Source organism: Myotis myotis, unplaced genomic scaffold, assembly GCF_014108235.1.
Source record: "Myotis myotis isolate mMyoMyo1 unplaced genomic scaffold, mMyoMyo1.p scaffold_m19_p_10, whole genome shotgun sequence".
Lineage (NCBI taxonomy): Eukaryota > Metazoa > Chordata > Mammalia > Chiroptera > Vespertilionidae > Myotis > Myotis myotis.
This window is the reverse complement of record NW_023416314.1, coordinates 57058015-57076323: the sequence shown is the minus strand read 5'-3', so window position 1 is coordinate 57076323 and position 18309 is coordinate 57058015. Positions and strand designations below refer to the sequence as shown.

Sequence of the window (18309 nt, the reverse complement as noted above, 5' to 3'; positions counted from 1 at the left end):
CTTTGTTGACACAGTGCATGATTTTTAAAACATCTATATGTGAGGGACACTTGTTTTGCCGATTGCGTTTTCCCACACAATTTTTTGTTATAAATTCTGTATTGCCATATAGGATTATAAATATGCATTTTTTCCCATATAAAAATTGGCCTTGGCTCTCTCTGTTTAACAAAATTTTATCTCACTACATCTTAAATAATGAGAACTTGGGTTAGTGGTTAGGTTAACTTCAGTGATGCTTTCATCTCTTTGGGATTAATGAGAACAGAGCTAAGAGCCGTTTGGTGTGTTCATACAATCCCTGAATTATAAGTAGGCATGTTTCTTCTCCTATACTCGAAAAAGGAAATATTTTTAGTCTCCTCTTTCCTTAGAGAAATAATACTGTAAGAGGGTTCAGCTATCATCCTTGGTGTACCCCAGGAGCATTTGGCATAAAACTTGAATTTTCTTTTTCTCTTCCAATAGTTCAACTTGTTTATTTGCTGAAGAATCATGCTATGCCCTTAGAACAGTGGTTCTCAACCTTGGCTGCACATTAGAATCACCTGGGAATCTTTTTAAAATCCTGGAGGATGAGGCCCAGAAATCAGGATTTTAAAAAGATTCCCAGGTGATTCTAATGTGCAGCCAAGGTTGAGAACCACTGCCTTAGAAGAAAGAGTAACTTGTCAATTTTAATTTGAATAATAACTTCTGCATAACTAAATCAGTAAAAGGTCAGTAGATATGCATTGCCTATCTGTGTTGAGGTTTGAAGTGTATTCCCTTCAACATCTCCAAGCAAGCATCTCAGATTCCCATGACTACTGTATGTGCTTTAAGTTGGCTCAAATGTGGTACTGTGGCCATTTTCCTTAATTTTCTCAAAAGCCACTGACAGGCATTTGTAGATATAGCAGACTGAAAAAATTCTGATTTCACAGAGATGTTTTTGTCCCAACAACTCAAACCCTTTAAATTTCTCATATGACATGGCTTTTTATTGTCTTGTTCTTCCTCTTCTAGATATGCTTCATCTTACAAATCTTGCCTCCAAATATGATCATTGTGGTTTAAGAACTGAATGTTCATCAAGTACTTGACCTGGATATCATATTTTTATTGTATCCTGAATTGCATTGTCTATTCTTGTAGCACCATACTTGAGTTGTGAAGTTTTGAGTTAATATCTTTCAGCCATAAAAACAGGTTTGAGCAATCTGTTGTAAGTACTTCAAACTTATCTCAAATGGAACTAATTAGTTCTACACAGAAACTGGCTCTCTGTAGGCTATTGCTTGGAATCTATTTCATCCCATAAGTCAGAAGTCAAAGAGTTATCCTAAACTCCTCAATCTACCTAATAACTCCTAACGTACCATTTTCTCATTCTAAATTTTTTAGTTGGAGATTAGAACTATTTAGCATAGGTTTTAAAAAGAATATAAAGTGTCTCATGTAGAAAATGCCTACACAAGATAAAATTCCTACGCAAGATGAAATGAATTAAGCAAGTTTGCAGAATACTAAATATATGAAGGTCAATTCTATTTCTATTTGAAAGATAAAATAATCTGAAAATTAATATTACTCCAATTGTAATATCAAATAGGATAAAATATTTAGGAAAAACAAGTAAAAGATCTGAACTAAAAACTACAAAATGTTGCTGAAATAATTTTTTATGACAAACGGTGAGACATTGCATGTTCACAGACTGGGAGAATCAATATTGTCAAGAGAGCAATTCTCAAGTTGCTCAATGAATTCAATGCAAAATATCAGCAAGGTTTTTCAGGGAAAATGACAAGATGATCCTAAGATTTATATGGAGATTGAGCATGTATAATAGCCAAAACAAATTTGAAAAAAAGAACAGTATTTTCAGTAGGCAGTCAGTAAGAGCGATCTGCATTTGGCCATTTCCTTCTGAATGTGGTCTCATTGTCCATATTCCTGGTGTCGAGTGCCATCCAGCTAGCAGCAGCTAGACCCCAATGTCATTTACCACCCTGTTCTTGGTGACACTTAAATGATGTGATATAGGCAGGAAGAATAATGCCACTCTCCCCCAAACATGTTCACATCCTAATCCCTGGAATCTGGGGAGCATGTTACATTACATGGCAAAAGGTATTTTGCAGATGTGATTCAGTTAATGATCATAACATGGGGAAATGATATCGGATTATCTAGGTGATCACATGGATCCTTAAAAGCAGAGAACCTTTCCAACCTGTGGTCAAAGAGATGTAAACGAAGAAGCATCATTGTGGGATTCTATTGTTTGCTCTGAAGACAGGAAGGGGGACATGAAACAAGGAAATCAGGCAGCCTCTGGAAGGTAGAAAGGGCAAAGAAATGGATTCTCTCTTCAGAAAGGAACACAGTTCTCTGATACCGTGGTAGCCCAAGGAGACCCTCTCATACTCTGACTGCAGTACTGTAACATACATTTGTGGTGTTAACATCAGAAAACAAAATTCATGAAGAGATTAATAGTTTAGTTAACCTAGATATTTTTAACTAAACAAAATTATTTTTAATTATTAAAAATATATTTACAGGAAAAATTTAAGCACAGGAGAAAGTTTTGATGGAAATACTGTTGTTGCCAGTTACTATACAGGGAAATTCAGTGTTCGTTTAGTAACATAAAAATCCTATCACTCAATATCTGTTTTTTGAGAGAGTACAATTGTTCACTGTTCCCAGGTGATTTCATTTCCTACAAAACTTTAATTTTTTTTCCCCCAGAAGGATTACTCCCACTTCCAGCAGCACCACATTACACTATGCCTGTTAAACAACGTCCATATTGTGTCCTAATATAAGGTGACACGAAAATTTGCCTTTGGGTGGTGGACACACAGTGCAATATGCAGATCTTGTAACAAAGAAACCACACCTGAAACCTACATGTTCATGTAGACCAATGTCACCCCAATTTAATGTTTTTTAAAAAAACACACAAAACAACTTCCCTACTAACAGGTTGTGTCTGCTTTGATTAAATCGGTCATGTGGCAGACAGATACTTCATCCCTGACTTTCTGGAGAAAAAAGTTAAAAAGTGGGCGTTTGTTGTTGAAAAATGAGGAAATGACATTAACTCCGACTATAGATCCTCAAGGTAGCAGCACTTGAGGGGCCACCTATGGAAAAACCTAGACTCCACTCTAGCGGTTCTCAACCTGTGGGTCGCGACCCCTTTGGGGGTTGAATGACCCTTTCACAGGGGTCGCCTAAATACATCCTGCATATCAGATATTTACATTACGATTCATAACAGTAGCAAAATGACAGTTATGAAGTAGCAACGAAAATAATTTTATGGTTGGGGCTCACCACAACATGAGGAACTGTATTTATTAAAGGGTCGCGGCATTAGGAAGGTTGAGAACCCCTGGCTTAGACGAACACACACCATCATTCAGTGGCCCACAGTACAGGAGGTACCAACTAACTAAAATTTGACTTCTCCTTTAACTCTCAGGGAAAGATGCCATTTGAAGATTATCTTCATTTCCGAATGAAGCATTGATATCGAGACATATTTTTTTTTCAATTTATCTCTTTAATTCTTGAATCAGCAAGGACAATATTTTGCTGTTTATGGGTACAAAACAGCTCTGTCCTGGGTGTACAAGGGTATACATAAGTCTGTAACATTATTAGCTACAGTGAATAGACTTTACTAGACAGCATAGCAAAGTAGGATTAACTAAAGATATATTTTAATAAGAATGCTTTCAAATAACATGAAGTCAATGAACATTGGACTGTACAATTTACTCTGTCAAAATATAAATGTATGTCAGCTTATGTGTGTGAATGACACTGTCAGCCTCGACACAGCCATGTTTCTCAGGAATGTGTGGGGCAATTCATAAGCGGTTCTCTAGTGGGTGTACTGAAAACTTCCAAAAGTACCAAGATACTTGGTCACAGGTAAGGGATAAACTTTAAGGCAATCTTCCAAGTGAATGTAAACTTTTCTAAAGTGGCCTTTCCAGTAAAGTTTTACTGTTGTGAATACTCTGTACTTATTGATAGTGCTGTTGGATGTTTTTAGTAGCACATTATCACACTAATTGTCACTTTTTAAAAATCTGGCAGTTAAAAAAAATGTCTGGGGTGCTTTTACTCTGTAGACATAAAGCAGGCACTTTCTGTTTTATCTAGAAATCCTAAAAAAAAAATTTTTTTTTCTTCTAATAACAGGTTGTGTTTTTTTTTACCTCTAGCTAGATTTGTATTTCTAAATACTGTATTCGCCTGTTGAGAAGTAATAATTTGCTTCCAGTTTGTCTAATCTAAATCTGAGTTTAGAATGCCTTTTCATAGGTCATTTTCTACAGAAGCATTAAAATAAATAGTGCTACTCTGTGAACCTTTTCCAATATGATGACACTTCCCTGTGGGTGACACCTTTTTCCAAAGTAATTTTCAGAGCATGTGAACTAAGCTGACTACCCTGGAGAAGTGGATACAGGCCATTCTGAGAGTCCCCTTGTCCTGACCAACTAGTTTCACTTAATCTCCTTCTTAGCCTTATAGTTGGCAGAGACCACCAGGTAGTTATCTGGATTCATGTCCTTAAGGGTTGGAGACTTGCTCTGGATGGGGGACGTTTTGCCATCCACACGGGAGATCTGCAGCATCCGGCAGGGGTCGTGTTTCAACAAATACCCCGCGAACGTTTCCCATCCTCCTCCCACGCGGACCATGACGTGTTTGTTGTGCAGCATCTGCAATGAAAGGAGAGCAAGCGTGTTAAATTCCGAGCATTCTTACAGTATCTCGAGTCAGCTTTCAGCTCTAAGTGTTGTTACTGCGTTTGGTCTGTCTGGTTTTTCACGCCCGGTTGTCTGTCTGCTCGGGGCGTCATAGCGACTGACTTAGCGAACCGTTTATGAAAGAGGCTTCGTTTATGCCACGCGAGTGGGTCCGGGTCCACATCCCAGAAGCCAGGCTCGCCCGGCTTTGTGAATGGGTCTGAGTCCAACCCCTGGATTGGTTTAATGTGTCAGGAGGCGTTTCTCTGACACCTGATATCCCATTACAGGCCATCTCTGACCCTCCCGCCCCCTTTCCTGCTGCTGCCTCAGATCAGTGCTTCTATTCTCCCCACCAGGGTATCCGCCTTGGAACCGGGACTTAGAAGATTACGGAAATGTCTGCTATTGAATATAACACTAATAATCACACAAATATTTGATGCCAAATAGAACTGCAAATGCACTCAGGAAAACAGAGGTCTTCCAAGGCAAGATGTTATTGAATTGGCCAAACACGTTTGTTTTCCTCTACTCTTATGCTTCCTTATTACTTTAGAATACATCTTTTTAAGAAAACTTACCTTCAGGCCTGTGAGCCGTTCAGAACTCCAGGTTAACAAGGCTACAGGTTGAAAAGGTGAAGAATGTGTGGTTCTTTCTCCAGCAAAAACATGCAAGTTGAGGTTTGGCATGGAGAGCCACAGAATTTGAACTTGGCATCTCTCGGAAAATGTAAGCTCACGGGGCAAGGTGGCACCATCACCAGACCTTGCTGACACTGTCCCCGGCCCACAATGTTATGAAGACATACTGGCCATGTAATCTTGGGGATCTGGGAAGTTGTTCTCATTGCAGGAACTATCCGTTCTGTTTAAATCTGTGTGTCAACTTGCGATCCGGACAGCTCTTCTCAGAGTATGTCTTGGTCTTTTCTCCTCCCTTTATTGGAAAGACCTGTGCAATTTTCTTGTGAATGTTACCGACGGTGTAACGTGAAAGTGAAATGTGTAGCTGACTTTTTAAAGTGGAAAATGCCAGTTCAGCACCCACTATCCCTAAAATTGATGCTCTATGTCTTTGACTCCCACCAAGCCGGGGATAGCTTGTGTTCATTTACTGCTTCCATCCACTTGTTGAGGACCTGGTGAAAGTTTTGAAATCTTTCTGTGTGCCCATACCCACCAAGTCCTGCATGTGTGCTTAGGGGTTTCACAGAGCCCAGAAATCCACCCACGGACTCAAGCTAAGAAATCCCAAGTCGTGGTTGGCACGAAGCTGTCTTCAAAATCAAATAACAAACGTGCTGAGTGTCAAAAATTAAAACTGTTAGACTCATGAGAGTTACATCAAGTAGGACCACAGGTTATTCCCATTTAGAATACTGGAATTTTAGAATAGACAAGTCTTAGGGAACACATTCTAGCTAAGAGTTTTTAAACTTATTTTAGCAGCAGATTCTACATGTTAAACAAAATCTCATGGGAGTCCCTGAAATAGAAAGCAGGTACAAGGAGTCAGGATTTGGCTTTTAACTATTTTGCCTCCCCTGGTGCAGTCCACAGCAGTCCATGTTTTCTGTTTTGTTTTGTTTTGTTTTGTTTCAGATGAAGACACTGAGGCCAAGGTCTTTTCTGTGATTTGCTTAGAATAGGACCCAGGTTTCCTGACTTCCAATCTAGTGCTCTTACCACGACAGATCCTCCGTATATATAAAGTTCCTCAGGGCTTAACCAGGCTGTCCTATTCCCAGTCCCACAAGTTCCTGTGTGTGCCTGTACTGCCTGCTTCCAAAACTTGGGAGTTGCTGGAACAAAGGTTGGTGTCAAAATCCTACTTTGACCCTTCCTCCCACTGTTCTTGGAAAGTGGCTTTGCCTATTGCTGAATTGCTGGCATCTCTTAGCCCTGAAAATTACAGTTAGAATTGCTTCTAAACATCTTTGGCAGAATGACCAAGTTCATTTCAGTGTGAGGCTATTTCAACCAGAAGAATAATTTTTAAACAATTAGTTAACAACTTTGAAAAACAGTAAATGTTTAAGTGCAAACTCTCTTTGCAGAATCTAGTGAATCCATAGGCCCAAGCAAAGTGGATCCAACATGAAACAGTCATACTGAATGTGCATAGTATAGGAATTAAATGTCTGACCACCTCCTCTTCCATATCCTTCCTGTAGATAATCAGCAACCTATAATTTGCTAAGAAAGTCAGTGGACCAGTGGGCAACAGTTTCAAGCCTGGGAATAAGGACCATTGGGGTTCATAGCCCTGTAGAAGTCCCCTGCCTTTTCTTGGTATGTGGTCAGTCTCAAGAAAAAAATGTAACACCCACTTTCATCTCCCTAAACAAAACCCCTCTTGTTTAACCTAAAAGCAAATCAACATGCTATAAACCAGATCTCTGTCACTCTTTTCTCCCTCCCCACCAGTGCTTGCCTACAAAACCCCAATCTTGGAGCAAGTGTAGAAATCGTCCTTCTAAACCAGGGCCAGCTGCTGAGCTCTGCCGAAGAACTCTTTCCAACTCCAGGGCCAATTGCAATTAATTCTTTTCCTTTCTGTTTTACTTGGCTCCATGTCCTATTCCTCTCTTCTTATTCTCACCCTCCCTCTCTCCATTGTCATCCATCTTCTGATGGCTTCACCTTTATTAGGCCCGGCTTCCTCTCTCTTGGCACCTTCACTGGCTATTTTACTTCATCCTACATTTATCCTTCCTTCCACCTTTCTAATTACAGAAAAAAATGTCTTTCTGCCCAAGGTCAATTCCTCTCCCTACATCACCGTTCCCATTGCCACTCATGCAGAACCTTGCTGCATGGAACATCCCCTCTCTCTTCTCGCTGTCCAATTTATCATATAATGGTCCATAACCTTCAGGAAGTAAACATATTCAAGCCTCTCCCACTTGTGTCCAAAGCAAAACTCTTCTCCTTCCACCCCATCTACTCTGTTCTCATGCTTTCTCCTTACATCTGATATTCCTGATAGCTCAGTTTTCACTCAGTGTCACCACTTCTAACTTGCTATTCACTGTCCTACCCACAGTCGGCTTTGCTTCTGCCCCTAACCTCAACTGACTGCACTGGGAAAAGGAACCAGGTGGCTTCTAGAGTTATCAACTCCAATAGATGGTCCTCAATCCTTATAATTTTTGATCACTCAAGTAAGCTCTCTGATAGTATCCACCATTCCTTCCTTGAATCTCCCTACTCCTTTACTCTCTCTGACAGGACTCTCTGCCCTGGATCTCCTGCTACCTAGCTATCTGATTATTCTCCCTCTGCCTCTTTTATAGGTGCGATTTCTGCTATTTTTAAGTTCTGCTGCTCTAAAGGATCCTGAAGGATTTACCCATTCTCCATGACTTTTCTCATTCTATTTGCAATCTTATGGTTTTCACTACCCAACCTACTCTTATTTCCAAATTATAACGCTAGCCCCTGCCTCTTCCCTGAGAATCAAAATGCAAAGACATCCCTGTCCATCACCTCACACTGGAAGGGCCCTCAAGCCTTTGCTAGTAAGGTTGATGGCATGCGCATCTCTGTAATGAGTCAGAAACCAAACACATTCATTTCCTTCCTAAACATTTCTCAGGGTATTTGCTACCATTGCTACTGTTTCATTCAGTGCCTCACCTTTTCCCTGGGCTACTGTAAATGCCTGACTGCCTCGAGCCTTCCCCTCTCTTGATCCATTTATTAATTTACTACCAAAAAGAATTCCTTAAAATGCAAAATTGATTGTCTCCTGCCTAAATACCTTCACTGGCTCCCTCTCTCCAGTAGGCTGAGATTTAGTTCCCTTTATTTGCATACATTATTCTCCATGACCAGCCCTGAAACCTCAACTGCCCTGCCCTGAGCTCTGGGACCCATAAATTCTTTCAGTTTTCTGTGCTTTGGGACCCATGAATTCTTTCAGTTTTCTGTGCCCAGAAAAAATACTCTTTCTTTTGGCACATTTTTCACATCTGCTCTAACTGTGGACTTTCTGCTTTATTCTCCCTATTTACCATGACCACAAACCTCCCCAATTCAAACATCACCTCCACCTGAAAAATCTATGATCACACCTCTCACCAAGGAAGTATTCCTGACTGTATTCTGTTTAGTTTACACCTGATTTTATTGTTTCACTCCTTCTACCATATTGCAATTGCTACTTTACCTGTATGCCCCCTTTAATAATGTTTGGGCTCTCTGAAGAGAGTGGTGACGTATTTCTCATTTTGGGAATCTCATGTATGGGCGCTCAGAACAATGTTAATACTGCAATCATAGAGTAGTCCTTTCCGGGTATATTGCCACAGGCTCTACTTCGGTATATCACTATCAGTATTACTCCCATTTTGTGAAAAATGGATGCTCTTGAGAGAATAGCTGATGCTCTTATATAGCTTGTGCAAGTTCACTCAGCAAATCAGGGCAGAACCAGTTCATTATTACCATGCCCAGTTATTCTGTCAAATTCCTAGATTTGGTTTTTCATGTCTGTCTGCTTAATTACTTACTTGTGATAATTCATCACAGGCAGGGAATGGAACATCAATGTTAGAAATAGTCATAAGTAGCTTAAGCAGATTAAATGCTCATGTAAAATGATTTCTAGTGTTTACGTTCTAGTAAACCCTAACTAAACATTGGATTGAATTTCAGAAGATCATCCCCTAGGGGCCCTAATTATTTCAGAAATAAGCATGTGTCCAGTAATGACAGGATATATTTTGCCAGGTATCTGTTGGCATAAGCAAGACTGGGCTTTGATTCTCTGATGAGGGTATATCTACGGCTCTTTTATTTTTGATGCTTCACAACGTTGAACAATTTTGTGTTCTTCCTTCCAAAACATAACTCCTCTTGACCCCAGGAGCATCAGTGCACATGTCAATTGGGTATTTAATATTGAATTTCTATGCTGCTGCTGGTTGCATTTCTTCTTGAGTAAAGAAAAATAAGTGAGAGTTGTTATAAGTCTTCCCCAGTGCATGCCGCAAACAGTGTTTTTTTGCACGTTAGTTCTATTCTGACGGTTACTATTTTTTACAATCAGCCTCATTTCTCACTATGCCCCTGATCCCAACAAAGGGAAAGAGATTCCTGCAGATGACAACATTTCTTAGTATGAAAGGAGGAAGGGGACACAATAATAAAAATCTTGCCTCAGTATTTCTCCCAATGGCCTTAAGGGTGTTCTGTAAGCAGATCTGGGTTGTTACACATGTTGCAAGCATTTTCTTTTTTGATGTCTCTGAGTCACATTTCTTGCCCCCAGAGAAAAGAATCTATCTGCCTCAATGTTATGTTGCTGTTTTTTTAGTAATTTTTTTCAGTAATGGGAAGAAGCCTTCTCATTCTTATCAAACGCATTTTGTTTAATGACTTGGGCCTATACTAATGCTTAATTATGTGTAGTTTTCAAAGAAGGCCTCTTCCTATGTGCCAGCCAAAGGGAACCTTTTTCCCTCAAATGACATAGAGTCATAATATTAGAGAACATACTAAATGCCAGGTAGTCCACAAATATACCTTGGGGGGGAAAAAGAAGAACATTAAAAAACACACACAACATTGAGGTCATTGGCAATACTCTCCTTTCACAGATGTACAGACAGACAAAGGGTCACAGAGGGGGTTCCCCAGAGCCAGGCTAGAAATCACATCCACTTTATTCCCAACCAAATACTTGGATTTATGATTGACCTGTACTAATCCAAAAAGTGTTACTTTAAAATGAATTCAATACTTAAAGGTGGGTGAATCGCTTACTATACTGACCCAGCAGTGGTTTGCAACCTCAGATCAGTCCTAACTTTGTCTTAACTAGATTTAATGCACAATTGGTTAGGCTAGTATGTGTTGACCTAAAGCCTGCTTTCTAGTACCACCTTTCAATCTTACCTTCCTGACATTATAAGATAAAAACTGTCTCATAACCAACAAGTGCTACAGCTCACCCAGGTACTGAATTCAAAGAAAAAAAAATGGGTTGAAAAGAAATGTTAATTCTCCCATATCAATTTAGAACATAACAGGAAACTTTAAAAGGTGTAGAAGTGGTTAATCAATAGCTCCTTGTAAGTCTGATGTCACTGTGGTATCAGGGGTCAGTACTCTGGCTCTCATATATGACACCAGGATTTCAGAAAAGAGATGTTTTCCCGCTTAATTATGGAGCTTGGAGAGACAGAGTAGAATCACATTATGTAGAGTAGATACTAAGAGCTTAAAGCAAGAAAAAATAGGTCTTTTTCTTCTCTTGGGAAAATTAATTAGTCTTTAAAAACAAATACATCAACTTCATTTTTTGTTGACGAGGCATAGCCAATATTTATAGAGATCACAGACTATCCTAGGTTTTACTAAACAAAAAGAAACAAATACATTTGTCTCACAGAACAGCCAGAAACTACTGTGGATTTATTGGTAATGCATTTGATTTTTGAGGTGATCAAGCTGTATACCTCTATGCCATTCAAGCTAAATGCTTCATGCTCCTATCTGGTAGCTTTCCTTCATTAATTCCCCAGCAGAGACCAGCTTGCATGTTCACATCTGCCCTAAATCATAATCCCTGTGAAAGGCTTCAGGTGTCAGGACAACACTGACAAATCTGTTTCATTCTGATTCCAATCTTATGTCGGTGACCTTGAAAACAGAGACAAGCAGGAGTATCTGCCGAGTGCTCTGAATACCAATGTCCTTAAACCCTGAGGATGTAAAGCTCTCCAGCGGGTGCCCTCGTGGTCTCTCACTCTCCACTGATTCACCCTGTAGTCCAGGGCCAGAGTGGTCTTACTACAGGGACGATCTGATCACGCCACTGCCATGGCTAAACACCATGAGTGGTTCTCGGCAGAGTTTCTCGGCTATTTTTATCTCCAACCCACCCGAGGAATAGGACTCTATCCTCACAAGAAGTCAAAGATTCTGGGAGATCACTATTGTGTATGTGTTGGGACTGGGTGGAATCTGTACCTCCAGGTTAGGGCAAAAGCATACATAATTTGGAGAAACAATCCGCCAGCAAACCTGATACCCCTCACCTACCTCTGTCCCACCAACCCCCTTGAGAACAACTGTCTGACACACCAGGCACTTCATGGCCCAGCAGGAATTCCTTCCCCACCTGATTTCTCTCTATGCCAGAATGACCACATACAACTGTGCAGGTTGTGCACTGCACACCTGTGCAGCTATACTGTGCCCTTCTTGTCTGTGCCCATGCCACCCTCCAAAGTACCTACCCCATAAATATTCTGAATTCTTTGGAATCCCCTGAAAGTGTTATGCTTTTCTGCATGCAGAAAAATGCTCCTCATTCACCAGGTGAATTCAAATGAAGTCCCTTCCTTTGGCCATTTAACAAATATTCATTTGTTAAGTGCCAGGCAAAGTTATTCCTTGTGATATTTCATCCCCAGAGGGCCCAGCACAGTGCCAAGTATACAATGGGCACTCAGTAAATATTTGCTAAATGAGTGAATGAACAAAGTTAACACCTACTAATGCTTCACCCAGGCATCAATGCCTTTATGAAATACTAGAGGCCCATTGCACGAATTTTGTGCACTGATAGGGTCCCTAGGGGCTGCCAGCTGCCAGCCAGGTGCTCCCTCCCTTCCCCCAGCAGTAGCCTCCCTCCTTCTGGTGCCTCCCTCCATTCCCCTGGCCGGCCCCACCCCTGGTTGAACTCCTGGAGGAACTCCAGGTCAAGGGGACAATTTGCATACTATGCTTTTATTATATAGGACCTTTGTACTCTCTAACCTTTACATTGCCTTCTTTGAACCTTGTGAATTTCCTGCAAAGTGCCTTTAATACTTTGTTACCTTATTTACTTGTCTATCTCTCTCTAATTCCCTGTGACCTCCTGAAAGGGTGGCATGGTTTGCATACCTGTCAACAATTACAATATGTGATAAGTAGCAGACATTGCATATTTTTGGAAAGATAAGGGAAAAGAGGAAATTATTTGTCTTTAGAAGACACAGTGAAAAAACTGGGATGTGAAAGATAATCCACATCAACTACTGTTTAGAGAATTGCTTGAAAGATAGCTTTTAGGTCAAAGAATGAATGAATCACATAAAAAAGAAAAAGGGAAAGTCTTTTGTGAATCAATTTTTAAAAAATGGACAGGAGTCTTGGCTGGGTAGCTCAGTTGGTTAGAGCGTCATTCCCATATGCCAAGGTTGCAGGTTTGAACTCCGGTCAGGGCACATCCAGGAATTAACCAGTGAATCCATGAATGGGTGGAAAAACAAATGGATGTTTCTCCCTCTTTCATGTTAATCAATTTTTTTAATTGGATAGGAAAGAGAAAAAGGAGAAGAGGGAAGGGAGGAAAGAGGAAGAACGAATCCAGAATTAATTAATGATACTATTCTCTTGGCGAACTTCTTCACAAGTCCTCATTACACCTGGCATTTTTTAAAATATCGCTCACATAATGACAAATTACTTAGTAAAAATTTCACCCCCTCCCTTTTATCTTTTAATTTATGAGTTTTTGGTACACTCAGCACAACTCCAGCTCTCATTAAGTCCTTTCCCACTTAGCGGACCACAACGGCTCACATTTCTGCCCACTCTGTTAACCACTCTCCAGGCAGCCATCCTTTCAAGAGGCAACCATCTCTGACACGGATTGCCTAGAAGAGATACCCTACCTTAATTTAGATCAGTCCAGCCTCCAGGGATATCATACGCTTCCTAATACCTCCTTGTCAACCCTGTTCGGTGTGTTTTTACAAGCCATCATAACTTGAGTGAAAATATTGTTTTTAGAATGCAGGCGTCTGCTCTCCAGAGAACGAGTGTTAAATTAATTTATAGGACAACAGACTCTGTCACCATCTAATATTATGCTAAAATGGCATATGTTCAACATTGGGCAACTGGGAATTCAGCTCTCTGCCTGCAGGACCCTGCCACACGGAGGAGTAAGATGGCAGGTGTTCCATCTCTGGTTTGCCATGTTGAAAGCCTGATACCTGCATTTTGCAGGTAAGTGATCAGGTTACCTGTTCCCGGGGCAACTGAGGCTCTGTTAACCACAGCTGACATGTGCACACTCGTTTGTCATCATCTCTAGCTATTTGAAATGATAAAGGGTTAAATATTACTAAAATAAATAATATTTTGGAATTATTGCTTTACTGTTCATAAAGCAGGTTTCATATCTACTGTCTCATTTTTATTTCCCTAACAGTCCTTTAATAATGATGCCTTTTTCTTAGATAAGGCTTCTGGGGGATGGCTTAACAGTAAGCATTTGTTTTCTCTTTACCAGACTGCCTAAATATGGTTCCTACTAACTAGTTGTACAACTCTGAGACATTTAGTTAATCTCTCTATGCCTCAGTTTCTCGTCTGTAAAATGATTATAACAATTTCTTCTTCCTAGAGTTGTTTGGACAAAGATATCAATATATATAAGCATGTAGCAAAACTTCCTGGCACATGATACTCAATAGTAGCCGGCCATTGTTGTTATTATTAAAACAATAATATTGTTGTTGTGATGATTGTTATTATTATTAAAACAATAATATTGTTGTTGTGATGATAATGATAGGCTTCTTATAGATTTTATTTAATTCTTGGAACAACTTTTAAGTGGTGTGTATTATCTACATCTACATATGAGAAAATGGTAGCTCAGAAAAATTAAGAAAATTTCCCAAGATCACTTACCTAGGAACTGACAATATTTAGATTTGAATCTGATTCTCTCTGACTTAAAGACAATACTCATTACTACTTCACTATACCTGCTAAAGGAGCTTTGCCAGGGGTCCTGGTTGTCTTGAGTTCCATGGTTGTCTTCTCATGGATAACACTTATTTTCTTGGGAATGCATTTTGACATTTTTATAATGTCGCCATTGCTCATCATATTGCCCAGTCTGCACATACCCCAACCACAGGTCAAAGAAGATGTTTAATATATGCTCGGAAGAATATATATGAATTTGAACCTGATTCATTCACCCAAACAAAAAAAAAAAATGTTGAAGGAATCATATAGGGGAGAGATCCCTGATAGTCTGCAAAGTACTTTCTCTTGTCTCATGTCATTTTGCTGTCACCCCTGCTCAGTACTATTCCCATTGCACAAATGGAGAAATAGGCTTAAAGAGTTTGAGTGGCTCACGAACACAGAGCAAGAACACAGATTTACTCTTCTGATTCCCAGTTTTGTGATGTGTTGTCTTTAATAATAAAACATACATTAGGGCACATATAATCCTCAAACTCTCATTTGAAGGGTGAACTACTACTACGGGACCATAAATGGTAATACCCAACCTCCCAACTAGAACAGGGCTTTGAGTCAGAAATCTTCTGGCTACTGAAGCTGGTCAGAAAAAAATGTCTGGGCTGCTTTTGTTGTTTCCTTCCGAGGAAGTTCACTTCCCAGTCTCATTGAAGACTCATGACTCTTAGTAGCTCCTTTCTGGAAGCAAACATGAGAAGAGGCTAACGAAAGAATATAAGGATTGACTGGCAAGAGTGCCATTTGCCTCTGCTTGGAACGTATGTAGGGGCACCTGATTCCAACAGCGGGTTAGTTCTTACCTATCGTGGTATAAGGCCCCCACTTCCCCAGCCCTGCGCCAAATAAAATTAAGGTGCCTCACCACAATCTAACTACCTATGGCATCACTTCAGACAGGGAAGGCAAAGTTATAAATATTTCATAGAACACTCAGCACAGGGAGAGCAATGAGGTGGAAGAGGCTGGTGCTGGAAGGAACAGCTGCCCAGAGGAAGGATTTGTAGCTGATCTGATGGAAACTAGAATTCATCCACCCCCAAAATATAGTAACTATTCAGGAAGGAAAGCTGGGATCTGAGGGGCAATGGAAACCCATTCCTTCCACTCATCAAACGTTTGTCTGATGCAGTCTGCACTCCCATTCTCTCTTTTACACGCTGATGCCAAAACCCAACAGACAGGAATCAGCCCTCAGGGAGCCACATGTTATTTTGTGATGATACACGCCAGCAATTTCCAACCTGTGTCATCTTCAGTCCTGAAAAGTAACAATATTGTCTGTAATCCAGACACTGGAAAAGCTATTACTTTGCTGCTGTTTTTCATGTACCTTTAGCATATTGGTAAACCCATTAAAATGGAAAACAAAGTATTACCCAAATATATTCAGATCTTTTTTATTGACAAAACATTTGAAAACATAAGCTTCCTTCCTCTTAAAGCAAAGTGTCCATTACACAACCCAAATGGTACTTCTATGGGTATTGACTTGACTTCTGTGTGTTTTTGAAAATGTTCACAATAAAATGGTAGAGGAAAAAATTCACCCAAATCCAATCTGTCCTCACCATATCCACTGCTATCTCTAGTCCTAGGTTCTTTCATCTCACCTGGATGACTGCAATGACCTTCTAACTGCTCTTCCTGCATCTGCCCTTCCTTGCCCCTCAGTATATTCTCAACAGAGAAACAAGAGGGATCTTGTTAAAACAGAAGGCAACTCATGCTACAACTTACTCAAAACCCTGCAGGCTCCCCACATCCAACGGCCTTCAAGTTCCTGTGTGGTCTGGACTCCCGTGACCTCTCTGACTTCCTGTCTCAGCACTGGGCCCCCATACGCTCTGTTACAGCCACACTGTCTCCTTGCTTTTTCTGAGACACTCCACCACTCCCAGCATGCTCCTGATTTGGTGTCCCTTCTGTCTAGAAGACATTTACCCCCCAGGTAACTGCAGAGCTAACTCCTTACCTCCTTCACGCTCTTGCTAATCTCTCACCTTCTCAATGAGGTTTACCCTAATCACTCTTTTAAAATCACAGTCTCTGCTCCTGGCACTCCCAATCTGCCTTACCCGCCTTACTCTTCCTTCTCCACCCACCATGACATTTGCTACTTTCTAGTAAGCTCTACAATGTACAATTGATGTTTACTGTTTATATAGCATAATTCCTCCTAACTAGGGTTGCCAGATTTTTATTATATAAAAATACAGGATATCCCATTGAATTTAAATTTCAAATAAACAATGAAGAACTTTCTTAGAATAAGTAATTCCCCTACTGTATTTGGAACATACTAATTCTAAAAATAATTGTTTATCTAAAATTCAAGTGTAACTGAACATTATTTTATCTAGCAACCCTATACATACACACACACACACACACACACACACACACACACACAAATACATATACACAGGAATATAAAGTCCTCAAGGGAGTCAGGAACCTACTGCTTTGTTCTCTGATATATCTTAGCCCCTATAACACTGCTTTTTCATTATATATGTTCAATAAATATGTCTTAGATTAATGAGTTATTACACATTTTCTCAGGATGGCCTCTGCAAAAACAATGGAATAAACAGCTAAAGATGTGTGATCCAGGAAATAGAGGGTCCAGTGTAAGAACAAGTTAAAGACTCAGGTGACACAGTGAGGCCAACCCGAGGAAGGGGGAGATGTGCAAGGACCGGAAATGAAACTGATAGATGAACTGGTGTGTCTTCCTGTGACATCATTGTGATGGCTTTTACAGTTCTCCAAGGGGCTCTGGCTAAGGGCTTCTTACTCAGACTTACGACAACAAAATGAGACATTATGGACTTCAAGGAAAATAGAAATTATTATAATAGGAAAAGTAGTTGTGACACACTACAATGTTTACATGATCACAATAAAGTAAATGCTGAGTATTGATTTTTAGACATTTTCTATGGTACACGCATAAGCCCCAAGGTAGCTCATGATTGTACCATAGGAAATGTCTGAAATTTAAAAACGAAGATACATCAGCATCACTGGTGTGGCTTGAGAACTTGGAGACAAAAGAAGCAGCTACAAGAGGTAAAACTAGTTGCTTCCAGGGAGAACGCAGGAGAAAGGAGTGGGAAGGGAAGGAAAGGGAGGAGGCAAGTTTGCTCTTTGGGGTCAGACATCTTATAGCACCATTTTATTAATGACATACATGAATTTCTTTATAAAAATTAAAGTTAAAATACTCAGTTCTTCTATTTAAGAAAACAAGAAAAATGGGGAAAATAGAATTTTTAAAACATCAACAAAGGAAATATATATAATTCATCATCCTTAAACAATTTATTGCTATAAAAATCACATTCTTCTTTTGAAAACTAGCTGGCAAATTCTCATATACATCACTACATAAAGATGTAATTTAATCTGAAATCACTACAAAATTAATTATAATCTTTTTTCCCTACTTTGATACACTTCAGGAGTAGTGTATAATGGAACAGTATTCAGACCCTACGTACCCCTGGGCTACCCAAATCTCAAATGGGTTTTCTAACATTTTAATAGTACCTAATGGCTCATTTCATTTTATCCTCTAATGTTACTTTAAAGTTATTTTCATATTACACATATTTGGATTTTTCCCAACACCAAGCAAAACCACCATAATAACTTCAGGTAAGACTGTGACATTCACTTTGCTTTTATGTACTGGTTCCCTTTTAGTTATCTTCCCCTTTTCTATAACATGTTCTTGACTCTTGAACAATCATAAGTCT

General features: G+C 39.8%; 1 protein-coding gene across 2 annotated transcripts in view; it reads right to left on the bottom strand.

The window, feature by feature from the left end:
- Positions 1-3544: 3544 nt before the first annotated feature.
- Positions 3545-18309, bottom strand: part of GAS2 (growth arrest specific 2) — a 119978-nt gene continuing 105213 nt past the window's right edge. For both annotated transcript variants that reach the window (XM_036325670.1, XM_036325671.1), the window contains one exon: positions 3545-4733. In XM_036325670.1, coding sequence (XP_036181563.1) covers positions 4515-4733 — 219 coding nt within the window. In that variant the 3' untranslated portion in view covers positions 3545-4514. The remainder of the gene's footprint in view (positions 4734-18309) is intronic.